This window comes from Triticum dicoccoides, chromosome 1A, assembly GCF_002162155.2.
Source record: "Triticum dicoccoides isolate Atlit2015 ecotype Zavitan chromosome 1A, WEW_v2.0, whole genome shotgun sequence".
NCBI lineage: Eukaryota > Viridiplantae > Streptophyta > Magnoliopsida > Poales > Poaceae > Triticum > Triticum dicoccoides.
The window spans coordinates 47,032,619-47,047,341 of NC_041380.1; the positions used below are offsets into that span (position 1 = coordinate 47,032,619).

At 46.3% G+C, this 14,723-nt stretch overlaps 5 protein-coding genes, 1 long non-coding RNA gene and 1 other non-coding gene across 10 annotated transcripts in view; 2 read left to right on the forward strand and 5 right to left on the reverse strand.

Annotated features, from left to right (window-relative positions):
• LOC119362198 overlaps nt 1-3,458 on the forward strand; it is a 7,143-nt gene extending 3,685 nt beyond the window's left edge. Inside the window, exons 4-6 of the long non-coding RNA XR_005173172.1 lie at nt 185-556; nt 2,599-2,727; nt 2,815-3,458. This is a non-coding gene — a long non-coding RNA (uncharacterized LOC119362198). The remainder of the gene's footprint in view (nt 1-184; nt 557-2,598; nt 2,728-2,814) is intronic.
• Nucleotides 1,872-3,898, reverse strand: LOC119362181 (putative protein ABIL2). 3 transcript variants are annotated; one of them, XM_037627392.1, is made up of 9 exons: nt 3,759-3,898; nt 3,568-3,650; nt 3,324-3,474; nt 3,144-3,243; nt 2,911-3,000; nt 2,772-2,820; nt 2,578-2,687; nt 2,315-2,418; nt 1,872-2,231 (listed from the first exon to the last, which is right to left on the reverse strand). In XM_037627392.1, exons 1-9 carry the CDS (start codon nt 3,849-3,851, stop codon nt 2,055-2,057), a joined length of 957 nt encoding a protein of 318 aa, XP_037483289.1. In that variant the 5' UTR covers nt 3,852-3,898; the 3' UTR covers nt 1,872-2,054. The 3 variants fall into 3 exon arrangements, with proteins under 3 accessions (XP_037483289.1, XP_037483294.1, XP_037483281.1); XM_037627397.1 differs by having other exon boundaries at nt 1,872-2,225; nt 2,772-2,823; XM_037627384.1 differs by having other exon boundaries at nt 2,772-2,823.
• Nucleotides 3,899-5,751: 1,853 nt separating this feature from the next.
• Nucleotides 5,752-5,857, forward strand: LOC119297271. The gene has a single exon (XR_005145602.1). It is a non-coding gene; the product is annotated as a small nucleolar RNA snoR113 (small nucleolar RNA).
• A 186-nt stretch (nt 5,858-6,043) lies between these two features.
• On the reverse strand, nt 6,044-6,885 carry LOC119362203. 2 transcript variants are annotated; one of them, XM_037627408.1, is made up of 3 exons: nt 6,743-6,885; nt 6,656-6,706; nt 6,044-6,540 (listed from the first exon to the last, which is right to left on the reverse strand). In XM_037627408.1, exons 1-3 carry the CDS (start codon nt 6,792-6,794, stop codon nt 6,326-6,328), a joined length of 318 nt encoding a protein of 105 aa, XP_037483305.1. In that variant the 5' UTR covers nt 6,795-6,885; the 3' UTR covers nt 6,044-6,325. The 2 variants fall into 2 exon arrangements, with proteins under 2 accessions (XP_037483305.1, XP_037483300.1); XM_037627403.1 differs by having other exon boundaries at nt 6,656-6,861.
• A 1,063-nt stretch (nt 6,886-7,948) lies between these two features.
• Nucleotides 7,949-8,946, reverse strand: LOC119362223. The gene is made up of 2 exons (XM_037627424.1): nt 8,584-8,946; nt 7,949-8,453 (listed from the first exon to the last, which is right to left on the reverse strand). The coding sequence occupies exons 1-2, from the start codon at nt 8,717-8,719 to the stop codon at nt 8,224-8,226; spliced, it is 366 nt and encodes a 121-aa protein (XP_037483321.1). The 5' UTR covers nt 8,720-8,946; the 3' UTR covers nt 7,949-8,223.
• Nucleotides 8,947-10,090: 1,144 nt separating this feature from the next.
• Nucleotides 10,091-10,792, reverse strand: LOC119362216. The gene is made up of 2 exons (XM_037627416.1): nt 10,630-10,792; nt 10,091-10,511 (listed from the first exon to the last, which is right to left on the reverse strand). The coding sequence occupies exons 1-2, from the start codon at nt 10,790-10,792 to the stop codon at nt 10,291-10,293; spliced, it is 384 nt and encodes a 127-aa protein (XP_037483313.1). The 3' UTR covers nt 10,091-10,290.
• A 1,766-nt stretch (nt 10,793-12,558) lies between these two features.
• On the reverse strand, nt 12,559-14,673 carry LOC119362232 (F-box protein SKIP1-like). Its single transcript, XM_037627434.1, has 2 exons — nt 14,279-14,673; nt 12,559-13,348 (listed from the first exon to the last, which is right to left on the reverse strand). The coding sequence occupies exons 1-2, from the start codon at nt 14,656-14,658 to the stop codon at nt 12,775-12,777; spliced, it is 954 nt and encodes a 317-aa protein (XP_037483331.1). The 5' UTR covers nt 14,659-14,673; the 3' UTR covers nt 12,559-12,774.
• Between the last annotated feature and the right edge of the window lie 50 nt (nt 14,674-14,723).

Below are 14,723 nucleotides of genomic sequence, written 5' to 3' on the forward strand. Positions count from 1 at the left end.
GCCAATGGAGTGGGGGAGAGAGGTGAGGGTGGAAGAAAAGGAGCAAGGTTGGCAAGGAAGATATTTTGAAATGGGTATAATATTCGTTGAGAACATAAACCTCTCAGGGTATTCATATGAACTGTAATCAAAGATATTTTGCATGCACTTTCTGAGCTAAATACTAACTGTGGAATATTGCCAGGACAAGACCTTCCCTAGCCACCAGAACGTTTGTAGAAGACATGTTTTTAGCTGTAGTTGAACAGCAGCTGAATCACCAAAGCTCGGCGCATTAGAGATGTGAACGCGAGGAAGAGTGTTGCAGTGGGTGGCTAGACATATGGCTTTCTTGACCAATCTGAAACTGTACAACCTTGAAGAGAATACCTGCAAGCAGCCCCGTATTGGAGTATGAGTTAAGTGATGGAATCATCATGAATTGGCTCTACCAGACTGGTATCGAGCTATATGGCCCAAGGTGGGCTATGTGCATGTTTTGCACAGCTTGAATAATTGGATATCGTAAGATGAGATGCGCTCGTCCACTGGCCATACAAAAGAGTTCCAAAGCTTGGTATGGCTTTTTCCATGGACTTGTTTCTCTGCAATAAATTGCAAAACTTCTTTGTTTTCTCGTTCTTAATAAGCTTGAACTTCAGAAATAGTTAGGCAACAATAGTATGTACCTTCTGTAGTATGAGATATCCGCGGTGTTGTATGCATAGCTAAATGAAAAAGATAGGCAAAGAACAGTATGCACCTTCAGGCCTCATTTGGCAGGCAAATATTGACGTGGTTCCCCTGTCCGAGAGGGCGTCTGCCTCTGCGACGCTGCCTGCCTCCTCCGCCTATTCAGCCTCCACCACATTGCCTTGTTTGTCGACGCTGTCCCAGCCGAGCCTGGCGATTGCCATTGGCACCTTCCTGACACTACTAGACATTGCAATTGTCCTTTTTTCCAGTGTTGTCCTTTTTGTCAGATGATGATCCAATGCCAGACATATGAACTGTTAGTTGATGGGGCTGTTGTTTCTGATGTGCAGTATATGGTACCGATAACTCGTTCTTAAACCACTTGAACATAAAATGAATTGTCTGGTGAAGCTCCAATGTTGCGAGTGTATTCTTGCAAGCTATTAGATAGCCTAGGACATGCCTTTTGACTGTATCATTTACTAGATTGATATATTCAGTATGGCAATGGGTGGCGCAGATACATTAAATTCAGCGAGCCATGGATGGGAAAGGCCACTGTATAAACAAAAACCAGGAACACAAGATAATACCTAGCTGCAGGGGAGGGAAAATCAAAAGGCAGAGTAGGCCATAGTCCACGCAACGGCATCGAGGGGAAAAACATAGGGATAGAGGACGACATGTACTGAATAAGTATATATATAGACATATAGCATCGGCCAGAACATAGAAAAAGCCAGGTTTTCCAAATTTCAGTCGATCTATGATAGATGTATAAGCAACTGATCCTTGCATAATTTCTGGTGCATCCATACTTTCTGCACTTTTAAGGATGTTGTCAGGCACCAGGAGCCAGTTCATCATGAATTGGGTTGTTCTCATGTTGCCCACTGTTATAGGCAGATTTTAGAGGTAAACTGTGATCCAAAATATCGCACCCGTTTCTAGAAAATACAAACTGCAGTCAAGTATCAAGTATTAGTTTAATAGCAATATGAGAGTCTTAAATCTGCGCATGGACAAACTGCACAGAACATAACAAGCCACAGTTTGCCTGACTTGATGAATGTACATTGCCTAACTAATGTACTGCTGATGTAACATGAAAACGTGAGTTCTGTTAAAGAGACAGAAAAAGGTTAATGCCTTACTCGATACATGTATCCAACAACGTCATCCAGCACACCTATCTCTCGAGCAAAATAATAATAATTCAAGTCATTTCCAGTGCCAGGGCTCACCTTAAGCACCGTCTTTCAAATGGTGAAAAAACATAAAGAATAATTACTATTAAGAGGAATCGGACAAAGTTAACTGAGTACAGAGTACTGAGGATAGTAATGGACACTCCTATGAAAAATTTCATCCTTTACAGCCTAAGGAACACTATCCTGCAGTGGTTCTTCTTTTCCAGACTTGCGCCTACTGAGCAGAGACTTGAGGAACTTCTTGCCCTTCTTCAGAGTCTGCTCGCTTTCCATGGAATCATCATTGTACCTGTCAGTGTATGACCGCAGCGGTGCCAATCTCTTGGGATCTGAAGTTGTCTGCATCTTGAGCAACATGAAATATTGTGTCAGCATTGTAAGGCATATCATTCCTGGTAGTCTTGTGTTCACAAGCCAGCTTGGTTTACCTGGACCCTGACACTTGATGTCTTGAGCAAGGATGACTTCTTTGAGAGTGACCCAGACCTTGTGAGTGGAGTTGTCAAATAAATTGGTGAATCCGATCTTTTATCTGTTAAGCAGAAACAAGATTGGCCACGGAACAATAGTATATTTATTCATTAATCGATAAATTTTAGCAGATAAGAGTAACTCTGTAATCATTTCGCGGAAACTGAAGCATCGCGCACTCATATACCACCGTCGGCTATTGAACTTATTGCTACTATACCTCTTTTGGTGGGTATTGCAGTATCAGAAGGCGGCACGAAGCGCGGATGCTGTGCTGGAGAGGATGAACGTGCGCTCTGAGAAGGTGCACGGGCAATCGACCGGAGCTTGCTGCAAATGATAATTTTCAGTTTGGCAGCTCAACTGCGAAGTAAGAAACCCAAGCTGATATGTAGTTTGCAAACTGAAACTGACCGGAATGAAGCTTGCTTGTCTTTGTTTTTTGTTTGAGCTGCAGATGCTGCTGCTGCCAACACGTAGGCATTCCAGGTCAAAATCAAGTTCAAGATATCCAACACACGTCCGCCATTTTTCATGGATTGCAGATCCTTACCACGGAAGGCCTGATGCATCTGCGCGGTCCTGCTCTTGACCTTATTCATCTCGCTGAAGTTCGGCACGGCATTGGGAACTGAACCATCTCCTGCTGAAATCACTTTAGTAAGTAAGGCATCAAGATGTCTCACCCGAGTTGACCCTCATCCACTTTTCTTGCGTCTTGAATGTGCCGACAGGCTAGAAAACAGAGCCACAGCAAAGGCACAAAGGTATCTTATGGCCACTTACCTGGTAAGATGTACCTCTTGTGATACTTTGGAGCGGCGATCGACAAGGATTGCTGCGTCAGGCCTTCTCTGTTCACGCATGCGTGGATCGCCTGAGCTCTCTGAAACCAACCGCCTCGTTAAATCCGAAGGCATATTGCAAGGAGATTTACTGCTGAATTTAGGATGCACCAACTAAAACCTGCTGGATGCAGGAGACCCGCAGGTTGGCTTCGGCCACCTCGTCGAACCTTTGATCGACAAGGCTGGAGACTTTGAAGGATACGGACCCTAGGTGATCTACAGTGTTGACCAGGGCCTTCACAGCGTATTCCTTGAGGTTACTCATCACCCTGTGCGCATATGCATATACGTGGAAGCTTGCTGATTAGCTACATGATGATCATGTGGAGCATGCAGGAGGAAGCAATGGGTATATGACGTACGCCTGCTTTCGGCCTTCCTGTGTGTAGGCCAGCTCGAAATACTCTGCTGCGGAATACAGCTGCGGCCGCAGAGCCTTGAGATCCTGCATAGAGAGAGTGAGATTGTTGCTGATGTGAAAATGCCCAAGCAGAGTCTTGAGATTGTAGGGGAAGATCGATAAGCACGGGCATAATTTGAAGGATGAACCGACCTTGATGGTTTCAGAGAAGATGAATGCCTCCTCCATCTGCACCTCCTCCATGGTGCCGCCTCTTCTCCGGAGAGGCCCCGCCGCTTCCACCATTCAAACCAACTCTATGTTTCCTTGCCTCTCTCAGGCCTTCTCTGATCAGGAAGCTTGATGATGTTATATGGCGATGTTGGTGCAGAAGAGGAGAAGCACTCATGGTGATGAACTCAGCCAGCTGGGAGGAAGAAGGCCTTATGGGTCAAGGAGGAGGAGGAGGAGGCGTGTCATTAGCACGACAGGTATTTGACTAGTACCAGAAGAGTAGTTTATGGTTGATGGCCTGGCAATGGCAGGAACAGCTATACATAATAATGCCATTCATGGCAAGGCAAGGCAACTAACATGAGACCCTCTTTGCTTCCTTATAGGCAATTAAGGCAACATGAGACCCCCTTTTTTTAGGTAATTAGGGTGACAACAACTGCTCTACTCACTCTGCTGGATGTTGACTGCATATGTACCACATTGACAGCAGATATGGTCCTGCGTACTCATCTATAGTTATATATTATCGACAAGTCTACATGTACCACTGTAACCCCACAGCTATCAGCCAATCATGCATCATCACCCACCCATGAGGCTCTGATCCATTCCTCGACAGCAAGGAGCAGTCAGCAGAGGGGTGACAGGAGGACGGGCACTGCAGAGTGGAGTGAAGTCGGTAGGGCTAGCCACTGATTTAATCGCACCAGTGTCCAGGTGGTTAGCCAGTCAGTCAAGATGCATTTGGCTCACACTGTGCATGTAGGGCAACCAAAAGAGAGAAGGCAGGGTGGGGTTTGGTTGGGATGCTGGACCGGAGGCTTGTTTCCCTTTTCTTTCTGCTAGACTAGATAGATGATAACTCTCGCGTTGTTTTGGAAATGTTCCGCAATATATTCCAATGGGACTTGGTTGTACGGAATATAAATATTTGGAGTAATTAATAATATGAGAACTAAGACTTAAAATTCGCATGGTTTATTGTGTTTGGCAGGTATTGTACAGTTGTAAAATATTTCCCTGCCCATTTTTGAAATATAAATAGCATAGTGGAATGGGAATGGAAATTCTCATGCATGTTTGCATGTTGAGAGAAATCAGTTAGTGTGAGGTATAGCTGTTTAAGGTACTACTATACTACAGTAGAAGACATGTTGTGCATGCATGTTCTGCCCCATGAGTATGGGCCCTCCTCATGAGTCACCACACCACACTGCTAGCTGGTCGCGTCATAATCACAAACTCTAAGGATACTCTTCTCAACAACAACAACCCCATAGCTCTTCTGTGCGTGCAGCTTACTGATATTAATCTTTCGCCAAAATGTGTGCAGTGCAGGTACCCACAAGATCCGGAAGAAGTGCTTTTCCCGTACCAAGCATATAGATAGGCTCAACTCCAAGCAAGAAGGGCGGTGAATCATTACACATGGATTAACTACTATTTCCTCTGTTTGGGACATCATTGGTTGGTTTTTGCCTTGATCAAGCAAACTCAAAAGAGAAAAAATAATAATTAAAAAACGAAAAATAAAAACCTAGACAGAAAACCACACACGAAAAAGAACATAATACCCTTTTTTGAGGGGCAAAAGAACTTTTTTTTGAGGGGTAAAAGAACAAGAAAACAGCATTCAGTCAACGAACGAGAAAAAACCAAAGCCAGTGAACGAATGCAAGCGCACATATCGGCCCTGGAACGCCGGCCCACCTCCATCGGCCAGCACATATCGGCCCTGGAACGTCGGCCCAGCAGGCGAACGCGAGCCCAACTGCTTTATAAATAAACTTAGGGCTCCCGGTGCCCCTCCCTTCCTCCTCCTCTGTTCTGTTCTGTATCCGCCGCCATCCCGATTTCTTCCCTGGTTTCGATTCGATTGCGTTCTTGGTTTTCATTCCTTTTTCTTGTCTGTCTGATTTGATCGTGTTGTTGCCTCTTGTTGGTACCAATGCTTTGGTGATGTGATTTGCGGCAGTGAGGAGAAATTGAAAGGCCGGTCTTACGGCTGCCTCCCGTCCCAGGACGGTAGTAGCGTGATGTGATTTCATTCGGCGAAAGGTTGTACTCTGAGCCGCCGCCGTTTCTTACCCTAGTATAGATATAGATCCCAAAGCTTTGATGTTTCTTTCTTCCTTCTCTTCCATGGCTTCTGTGCGAGTTTCCGGGCCTTCTTGCTGCCGCTGATTGTTTCTTACTGTACAGAAAAGGAGAATGCCGGCGATTGACACCAATACAACGTTTAGATCCCTGGGCGAAACATCTAACTTTTTAAGCTGGCTGAATATGTATTGCTTACACTGATGAACAGTCTGCCTAGTCTAACATAACATAACATGCAGATCTCTGAATATATCCTAGTATTAGTCGATTTCCATGTATAACAACTTTTTCATTCATGCCTGATCGTTTTACTGACAACAAATAAGGAGATGTGACTCCAGTAACTTCCACAGACAGGATGGAGACCGGTAAACACAACTGTTCGACACTGACAAACATCAGGCAACCAGTTTCTGATACTGCAACACCACAAGATGAGCGCTTCAGAAGCTGAGCGTGGAGAGAAGGGCGGTAGCTGTGAAAACCAGCGCCAAAGCAGAGGTCGCCGAAGCCGGCCGTGCCACAGTGCCGCCGTTCTTGGTGCGGCGCGGCCCTGTGTCTGCGGCGCCACCACCAGTGTACCTACCGCTGCCTTCTCCAGAGCCACCTGCCATGCGCCCAACCTTCCTGGCAGTTTGCATCCTCTCCCCTTGGGTTTCTGCAAAGTGAAAGGCAGCAATTCATGGAATACTCTTTGTTAAGAGATTTTGCTTCATGACAATCATCAAGAAAGTAGAGTGCAAAGAGGAGATGGATGCACACAAAATACCAACCATGTTGATGAGGCCTCAGACGATGATGAGCTGCATCCTCCTCGGCCATGGCGCTTCTTGCAGCTGCAGCACACGGTATGCCATGGGAAGCAAAGGTGAGTAGGAGGAGGAGGTAGAGAGCGAGAGCGCCTTTCCTCATCTTGGGGATGGGACTGGTGACCAAGAGAAACTCACGGAGGCTTCTCTTATAATTCCTGGAGGCTCGAGAGTAGCTATACTCCACAGAGTTAAGTTCACGGTGGCACCAGTTATCTCAACAGGGATAGCCAGGAAAGAAATTTCTGTGCTGGAGGAGAAGCCAGGAAAGAAATTTCTGTGCTGGAGGAGAAGCCAGGAAAGAAACCGGTTTCATCGGCGCTGCCGCTCTGCAGCGAGAATTATTCTGTGCTGGAGGAGAAGCCAGGAAAGAAATATCTCAGCTAGAGCTTTTCAAACAAAACCGTGGCAAATGCTGAATATTTTTACGGATTTGTACGCACCGTGCGCACGCGAGGATTGTTTTGTGCTGTAGGCACATGTGGAGCTCCTGAGATCAAATGTATGGTTGGCTGTTGCGGTTTGTTTCTCCTTTTCTTTTCTTTAGAGGTGTTGCTGTGTTTACTTGGTAGGCTAGCGGGAGGATCGCATGAATAATCATTTGCGATGCCTGGCCTGGAATGCCGGCCCAGCAGGCGAGCGCTAGCCGAATTGCCCTGTAAATACACTTTGGTGATGCGATGTGCAGCAGTGAGGAGAAACCGAAAGGCCGGTCTTACGGCTGCCTCCCCTGGATGGTAGTAGGCTGATGTGATTTCATTCGGCGAAAGGTTTTACTCCGAGCCGCCGGCCGTTTTTATCCCGGATCCCCCAAGCTTTGCTGCTTCTTCTCGCCGTTCCTCCATGGCTGTCTGCTACTGTTAACGATCCTCTGTTGCCCCCAAGGCTTTCGTTTTCTTCTTGCTACTGATTGTCTTTGTTAGTACTTCCTCCGTCCGAAAATACTTGTCATTAAAATGAATAAAAATGGATATATCTAAAACTAAAATATGTCTAGATACATCTCCTTTTATCCATTTGATGACAAGTATTTTCGGACGGAGGGAGTATTATGGTTGTCCGGGAGTTTCCTTATCAGTACTCCCGACGTTTTTGCGGAGGGTGTACTGTAGAGTGATATGATTGCACGATGGTAAGGACACAACGTTTAGGTCCCTAACTGACTTTTTGAGCCGGCTGAATATATCTTGCTTACACTTGGCGAACAGCATAGATTCCACTGGCTGGTGGCTGGTCAACACACTGGAGAGCAGGATATTATCCTATCGATTGCTTCCATTGGAGAAGAACTTGCATGCATATCTGGCCGTTTTTCTAACAGCACTCATGGGGGATTTTCATTCCCTGATTTATTAGTGTCTCTATGACTAGTACGAACCCAGTATACAGGCAATTCAACAACTTAGGAAGCACTCATACAGGATAAATAATAGTAGTAGCCAGCAAACATCATACCATTCCGATACCGACAAACATCATCAGGCAAACAATTTCTGAAACTGCAACACTGGACGAATACTGGTGCTTGAACTTCAGAAGCTGAGCGCGGAGAGAAGAATGGTGCTGGTGGTGAAAACCAGCGCCAGGACGGAGGTCGCTGGAGCTGGCAGCGCCGTGGCAATGTTCTTGCCGTTGTGTGGCCTCGTGTCCGTGGCTCCGCCACCGGTGTTCCTGCCGCCGCCGCCGCCTGCTCCGGCACCACCCGTCGCCCGCCCAACCTTCCTGGGACTCTGCATCTCCAGGAGACTCTTGCCTTGGGTTTCTGAAAAGCAAAACAGCGTATCCAGGAGTGCTTTTGTAAGAGATTTAGCTTCATGACAGGGCTCAGGGAACCTGAAATATATCAAGAAATTGGAGAGCGAAGGGGAGATGGATGCACACAAAATACCAACCAAGGTGATGAGGCCTCAGATGATGATGTGCTGCATCCTCCTCAGCCATGGCGCTCCTCGCAGCTGCGGAACACCATCCGTCATGGGAAGCAAAGGTGAGCAGGAGGAGAAAGAGAGCGAGAGCGCCTTTCCTCATCTTGAGATGGACCAACAGAGAAACGCCGATGTGCAGCGTGTGCGGAGGCTCCTCTTATAATTCCTGGAGGCTGGAGAGTAGATATACTCCACTGGCTAAGTTCATGGTGGCACCAATTGAGCTTTGTTCTTTCTGGGGCATATACTGAGCTGGATGTGCTTTGTGCTCTGCCTTTCCCACTCTTTTGTTAGCCCGCAAAATCAGGATTGGTACTCTCATATAATACTATTGTGTGCCTTTCTCACTCTTTTGTTGGCTCACACAATCAGGATTAGTGCTCTCCCTTAATACTATTGTGGATTGGCACCACTCCAAAGACAAGCCAATAGTATGAAATCTTTTGCTTCGGTGCTATTTGGCACGACCGATGATTCTGCTGGGGGGATAAGAGGGGACAAAGCAAAAGCCACGGCAAGCAGAACATTTGGTTGTTTTTCAGTGCATGTGCTTGGCGCATCGATTCCATTACTTTTTGCCAGCTCTAACCTACAATAATTTTTTGGAGACCACATGCAGGCTGTGATGTAAAAATCGTGAGATTGATTCTTTTGGTTACTGACTACACGAAAGGAAGGTCCGGTCAGAACGGGATACGGTGATCTTTGCCTTTCTGAGATGTCGTTTTTGCCGAAATTTGAACGGCCCTTCTAGCCCAAGTTTTGACGTTTTCTGCACAAGAATAGTTAAATCGGTAGAAAATAGCAAGGACAACAGCTAAAAAGTAATCTTACACAAATAGTACAGATCATGAAACTGGACTTATGAAATCATAGAGGGTGTTTGTTTCTTCTCAATAAAGTAAAATTAGATGCAGCAGTAGTCATCCTGAAAAGAATTATGTTTGCACTGATTGAAAGTTTGGCCCCCATCCCAGTTTCTTATTGGGTTTGATTGTCTTCTTGTCGTCGCTTCTTCTCTCTTACCAGTTCTTTTTTATTCTCTGTTTTTGATCGCATTGTCGTTCTTGGTACAAATGCGATGGTGATGTGTGGCAGCGAGGAGAAACTGAAAGGCCGGTCTTATGGCTGCCTCCCCCGACTCGTCCCGGGACGGTAGTAGCGTGATGTGATTTCATTCGGCGAAAGGTTTTACTCTGAGCCGCCATTTCTCACCCTCAAGCTTTGGTGGTTCTTCTCGCCATTCCTTCCATTTTCTTCCATGGCTGCCTGCTCTACTTCTACTGTTAATGATCATATTTTGGCCCGAAGGCTTCTGTTCTCTTCTTGCCACTGATTGTCTTTAGTATCATGGTTGTTTGAATTTCGGAACGTTCTTTGTACTGATTGTTCTTATTACTGTGCAGTGATATGATTGCACAATCAGGACACAACTTTTAGATCCCTAACTAACTTTTTGAGCTGACTGACTATATACTGATGAATAATATAGATTCCACTGGCTAGTCAACACAAGTAATTCAACAATTTAGGAAGCACACAAACAGGATAAATACTATAGCCAGCAAACAGCATATCACTCCGATACCCACAAACATTATGCAAACAGTTTATGAAACTGCAACAATACACACATACTAGTACCGTGCCCGCAATCGAAATGAGTATAGGACTTCAGAAGCTGAGCGCCGAGAGAAGAACGGTAGTGGTGAAAACCAGCGCCAGGACGGAGGTTGCTTGAGCTGGCAGCGCCATGGCACCGCCATTCTTGCTGTTGTGTGGCCTTGTGTCCGTGCCGCCGCCACCGCTCTTGCCGGCGCCGCTGCTGCCCCCTCCAGATCCACCTGTCGCGTGCCCAACCTTCCTGGGAGTCTGTATCTCCAGCAACCTCTTGCCTTGGGTTTTTGGAAAGTATGAAACAGCGATTCCAGGAATAGTTAAGAGATAGTATATCAAGAAGGTAGAGAGCAAAGAGGAGATGAGATGGATGCACACTTAATAGTTAATACCAACCATGGTGATGAGGCGTCAGATGATGATGAGCTGCATCCTCGGCCATGGCGCTTCTCGCAGCTGCTGCGCACCATGCCCCATGGGAGGCAAAGGTGAGGAGCAGGAGGAAGAGGGCGAGAGTGTGTTTCCTCATGTTGTAAGATGGAACTTCGATGTGGAGCATGTGTCGTGGAGGCTCCTCTTATAGCTCCTGGGGGCTGGAAAGTGTGCTACTCCTCGGTTTTCGGCTACTTTTCCTTATTACTAATAGTCAATTCTTTTCTTCTATATATGAAAAGACAGAGTTCCCGCCGGTTGCACGAAAAAAGAAGCTACTCCACTAGTTAAGTTGAGTTCATATGGTGGCAACATGCCAGCTTTGTTCTTTATGGGTCAGACACTGTGTTGTGAGCTGGAGGTGCTTTGTGTTTTCTCACTCTTTTTGTTAGCACACAAAATCAGGTTTTAAGTACTCTCCCTTCCATAATACAATTGCTGATTAGCACCACCCCAAAACAAGCAACAGTGCCAAATCTTTTGCCTCAGTTCTACTTGCCACCACTGCTGACAAGGGAACATTTGGTTGCTTTTCAGTTTGTGCATGTGATTGGAGCAGAGAGAGATTCCATGATGCTCCCAACATGGAATTGTTGCCAGCTCTAACCTACAAGTTTTTTTTCTTAGACCACAGGCAGGCTGCAATGTAAATATTCTGTGATTGTGTGTTTTCTTCTTTTGTTGGTGACTAGACTAAATGAAAGGAAGGCCCTATCAGATCAGGATGCGGTGCGGCCTTTTCCTCTCCCCAGATGTATATGAATGGTTCTTTTAGCTCTGAGTTTTCAGATGCAATTGTTCAAGAAAGCGTTTTTAAGTGACGCTTAAGCGCGATTAAGCGCTGAGCGATGGCAAAGCGCTTCGCTTTTGCCCTAAGCGGTAGATTAAGCGTTTTTTATTTAAATTTGACCAAAATTTGGCAATTTTTGTACTTCTTCTGCTGGTCTGCTTGCGCAATAATGGCAATATGCTATTTATCTTATTTTGGCAAAATTCTGTCCACATGATATCTGTTAGGTTATGTCTATTTGAACTGAACTGCATTTTAGTTGTTATTTTGCTTGCTATGCTAACCTGATATGTATTTGCTATTGTGTGAACTGTATTTCAGATGCTACTTCAATTACCCATGTGCCATGCTTCCTATTTTCATGCATATATCATTCAAAATCTGTCAAATTCTAGCCAATTTCAAAGAACGCTTAAGTGCGATTAAGCTGTGCTTAAGCGCTCATTGCTCTAAGCTGTGGCCTTCCGCTTCGCTTACGCTTTTCTGCGGTAATTGCCTTTGGCTCCTAGGTGCATATGCATCAATAAAACAAAAATCTTATGGAAATAGTGGTACATTTGTTGGGTTATGAGAGGTTTGCACAGACCATGAAACCGTTCTTCAGAAAATAGAGTTAGACGCAGCAGTGGTCATCCTGAAAAGAATGATGTTACACACTGACTGAACTGGACGGCAGTCACCTCCTCTTTCCAGGGCAGGTTTGAGACACTGAAAGGTGGGCACTCATATGTGCTGTCTACAAAATAAGCTTCTATGGAGTGTTTCTTTTCATGTTGCATGAGATGTCTATGCTCTCAGGCGTATGCCAGATCATGATCCCAACTGCCCAGATGGCAATGCGTAATCCGCCCATCAAAGAATTCGTCGCATCTGTCCACATTATATGGAACAGAAAGAAAGGTCGCCATAACCAAAAAGGTGGCTTGGATCAGCATCAAATTACCAAAAGGTGGATTGGGTCAGCATCAAATTACCAAAGGTGGTTTGGATCAGCATTAAATAAACAAAGCTATGCTCCATGAGGGTCTAAACATACCGCACAGACATAGATCGGATGTGTTTATCCAATGAAGAATTACCAGGGTCTAAACATACCACACACATAAACCACAACGTATAATTGCACATAAATAAATTTACAAATACTGGAAGCAAAACCATTTCCCATGTATATATATTGTGCAGAAAGATGGCTGGAACAGAATGTTACTGCTCTCCAAACAAACATACCTGTCATACACATACAGTATATAACAGTAACGAGCATACGAGCCATCATCAGTCGGAGGTGACCCTTGAGAACACGAGGGTCATTCTTTTCATATCTGAAATACATTTGTCTGGAACCTCTCATCGTATAACTGCCAGTGCCCGTACCTCTCCATGTGGAAAGCCGACCTTGGTATGTAAAAGTTGGGCTTCACAAGCGTCTCCAGGTTCTTCAGGTTAGCAGCAGCCTGTTCTATCCCCCTGCTCGTCAAATTCGCGCAGCCAAACAGGTCCAGAACCTCCAGCTCCTTGCATCCTTCTGCGATCGAGTTGAGGCCGACGCCAGATAGCTTCGCGAACTTGAGCACGAGTTGTTTCAGCTTCGGCATGGACCTCGAGATCGCTATTGCTTCCCTGTCGCCGTCCTGGGGGCATGCTCTTAGATACTCTGCTGGGACTGTTCGAACATGCTCTGATGAATCAAGCCAGTTGAATATGCTCCTCTTAAGGACCACGAGGTTAGGGCAGCTCTGCCCAATCACTTCGAGTGACTTGTATGAAACCTCGTAGCAGTAGCTGATGTCCAATTCTGTGAGGATAGGACAGCAGGATGCAACAGTGAGCATTGATCGGTCAGTTACGCTCGGGCTGCTTTGGATGGAAAGGATGCTGAGCTGTGGGGAGCTGCATATGAATGAACGAATCGATAAACTCATAATGATACATCCAATCCAAGCGAAAAGATAAGACCAGTTACTCATACATATGGACACGTCAAGTCCAAGCAAATAGTTGTCGCCATGTACACTCTTATTGCCCCAGAAACAACTATGGACCATGAGAAGGGTTATGATTGACATCATCAGGTAAGGGGATCACATTAAGATGCAAGTTGGCACAGTATAGGATCTATCATTTGCACTCAATGTCATCTTTGCTTTATGGTCTATATCCTCGAAACGCGAAAAACATTCCAAAACGAGTATACTTCTCTAGCACCACATTCTTGTGACAAACAGGGGTTATTACAGCATAGTAGGTTGCCAGAGGTGGTTTCAAAACAGTCAGTAGTGTGGTAATCAATGAAGCTAGCAGCCTATATAAACATCATCAGCCAACAGATCTCCTGAAAATGTGAATTAAAAACTCCAGCTTCATATAGTACTTAACAGAAGTAGGGACAAAGAGACGTGATGTTCACTAATCTAATGTAGACGACCCCCCAAACTAGTCATCTACCAACCAGAGAAGCATCTAGAACTCTGGAACAAAGTGACACCGAAGCTGCGAGAGTGAAAGAATAAAACATGTAACCTAAGATCATTTATGAAGAAATCCTAATTCTAGAACATGTACCCACATGAAACTGATATAGTCAACTAATAGCAAGTGGATGGCAACAATGGTGTGATTACTAGTTTCCTTTCCATGTTGCAAGGGTGGTTACCCTCAACATCCTCCCACATGGAATTAATCTCGTTTGGATTTTTAATCGAGCTTCCCTCCACAGAGGAATCCTATTGGATTTATATGTTTACAGGTGAGCGGGTGAGGCCTGGAAGGACGGTTCAGAGCAGCGGTAGGAGGATTGTAGGATTGTAAGGTTGCGCGAACCTCTTGGCGGCGGATGCGAGGGCGTCGCCGGAGCAGTGCCGGACCCGGACCACGCGGAGCTCCCCGGCGGCGAGCGAGGCGGCGGAGCGGAGCATGGCGTCGACGCGGCGCTGGAAGGCGGGCGTCCACCACTCGGCGGCGTCGGCGCCGACGGCCTCGAAGGCCGGTTCGAGGTCGAGCGCGGCGAAGAGCGCCGGCCGGGAGCGCGCGGCCGCCCGCCAGGCGCGGCAGCACGGCATGGCGCCGCGCCACAGGTCCTCCGGGCCCAGCCGCGAGAACGCCTCCGCCAGGCACACCGGCGTCAGATCCGCCCAGTCCCTCTCCCCCTCCCCCTCCCCCTCCGGCGCCGCCGGCTCGTCGGCCTCGCCTCCCGTCGCCATCTCGCCTCCGCTTGCTTTTCTTTTCGGGTTTTCCTTTGGGGATCTGGAAGAAGACACGCCACGCC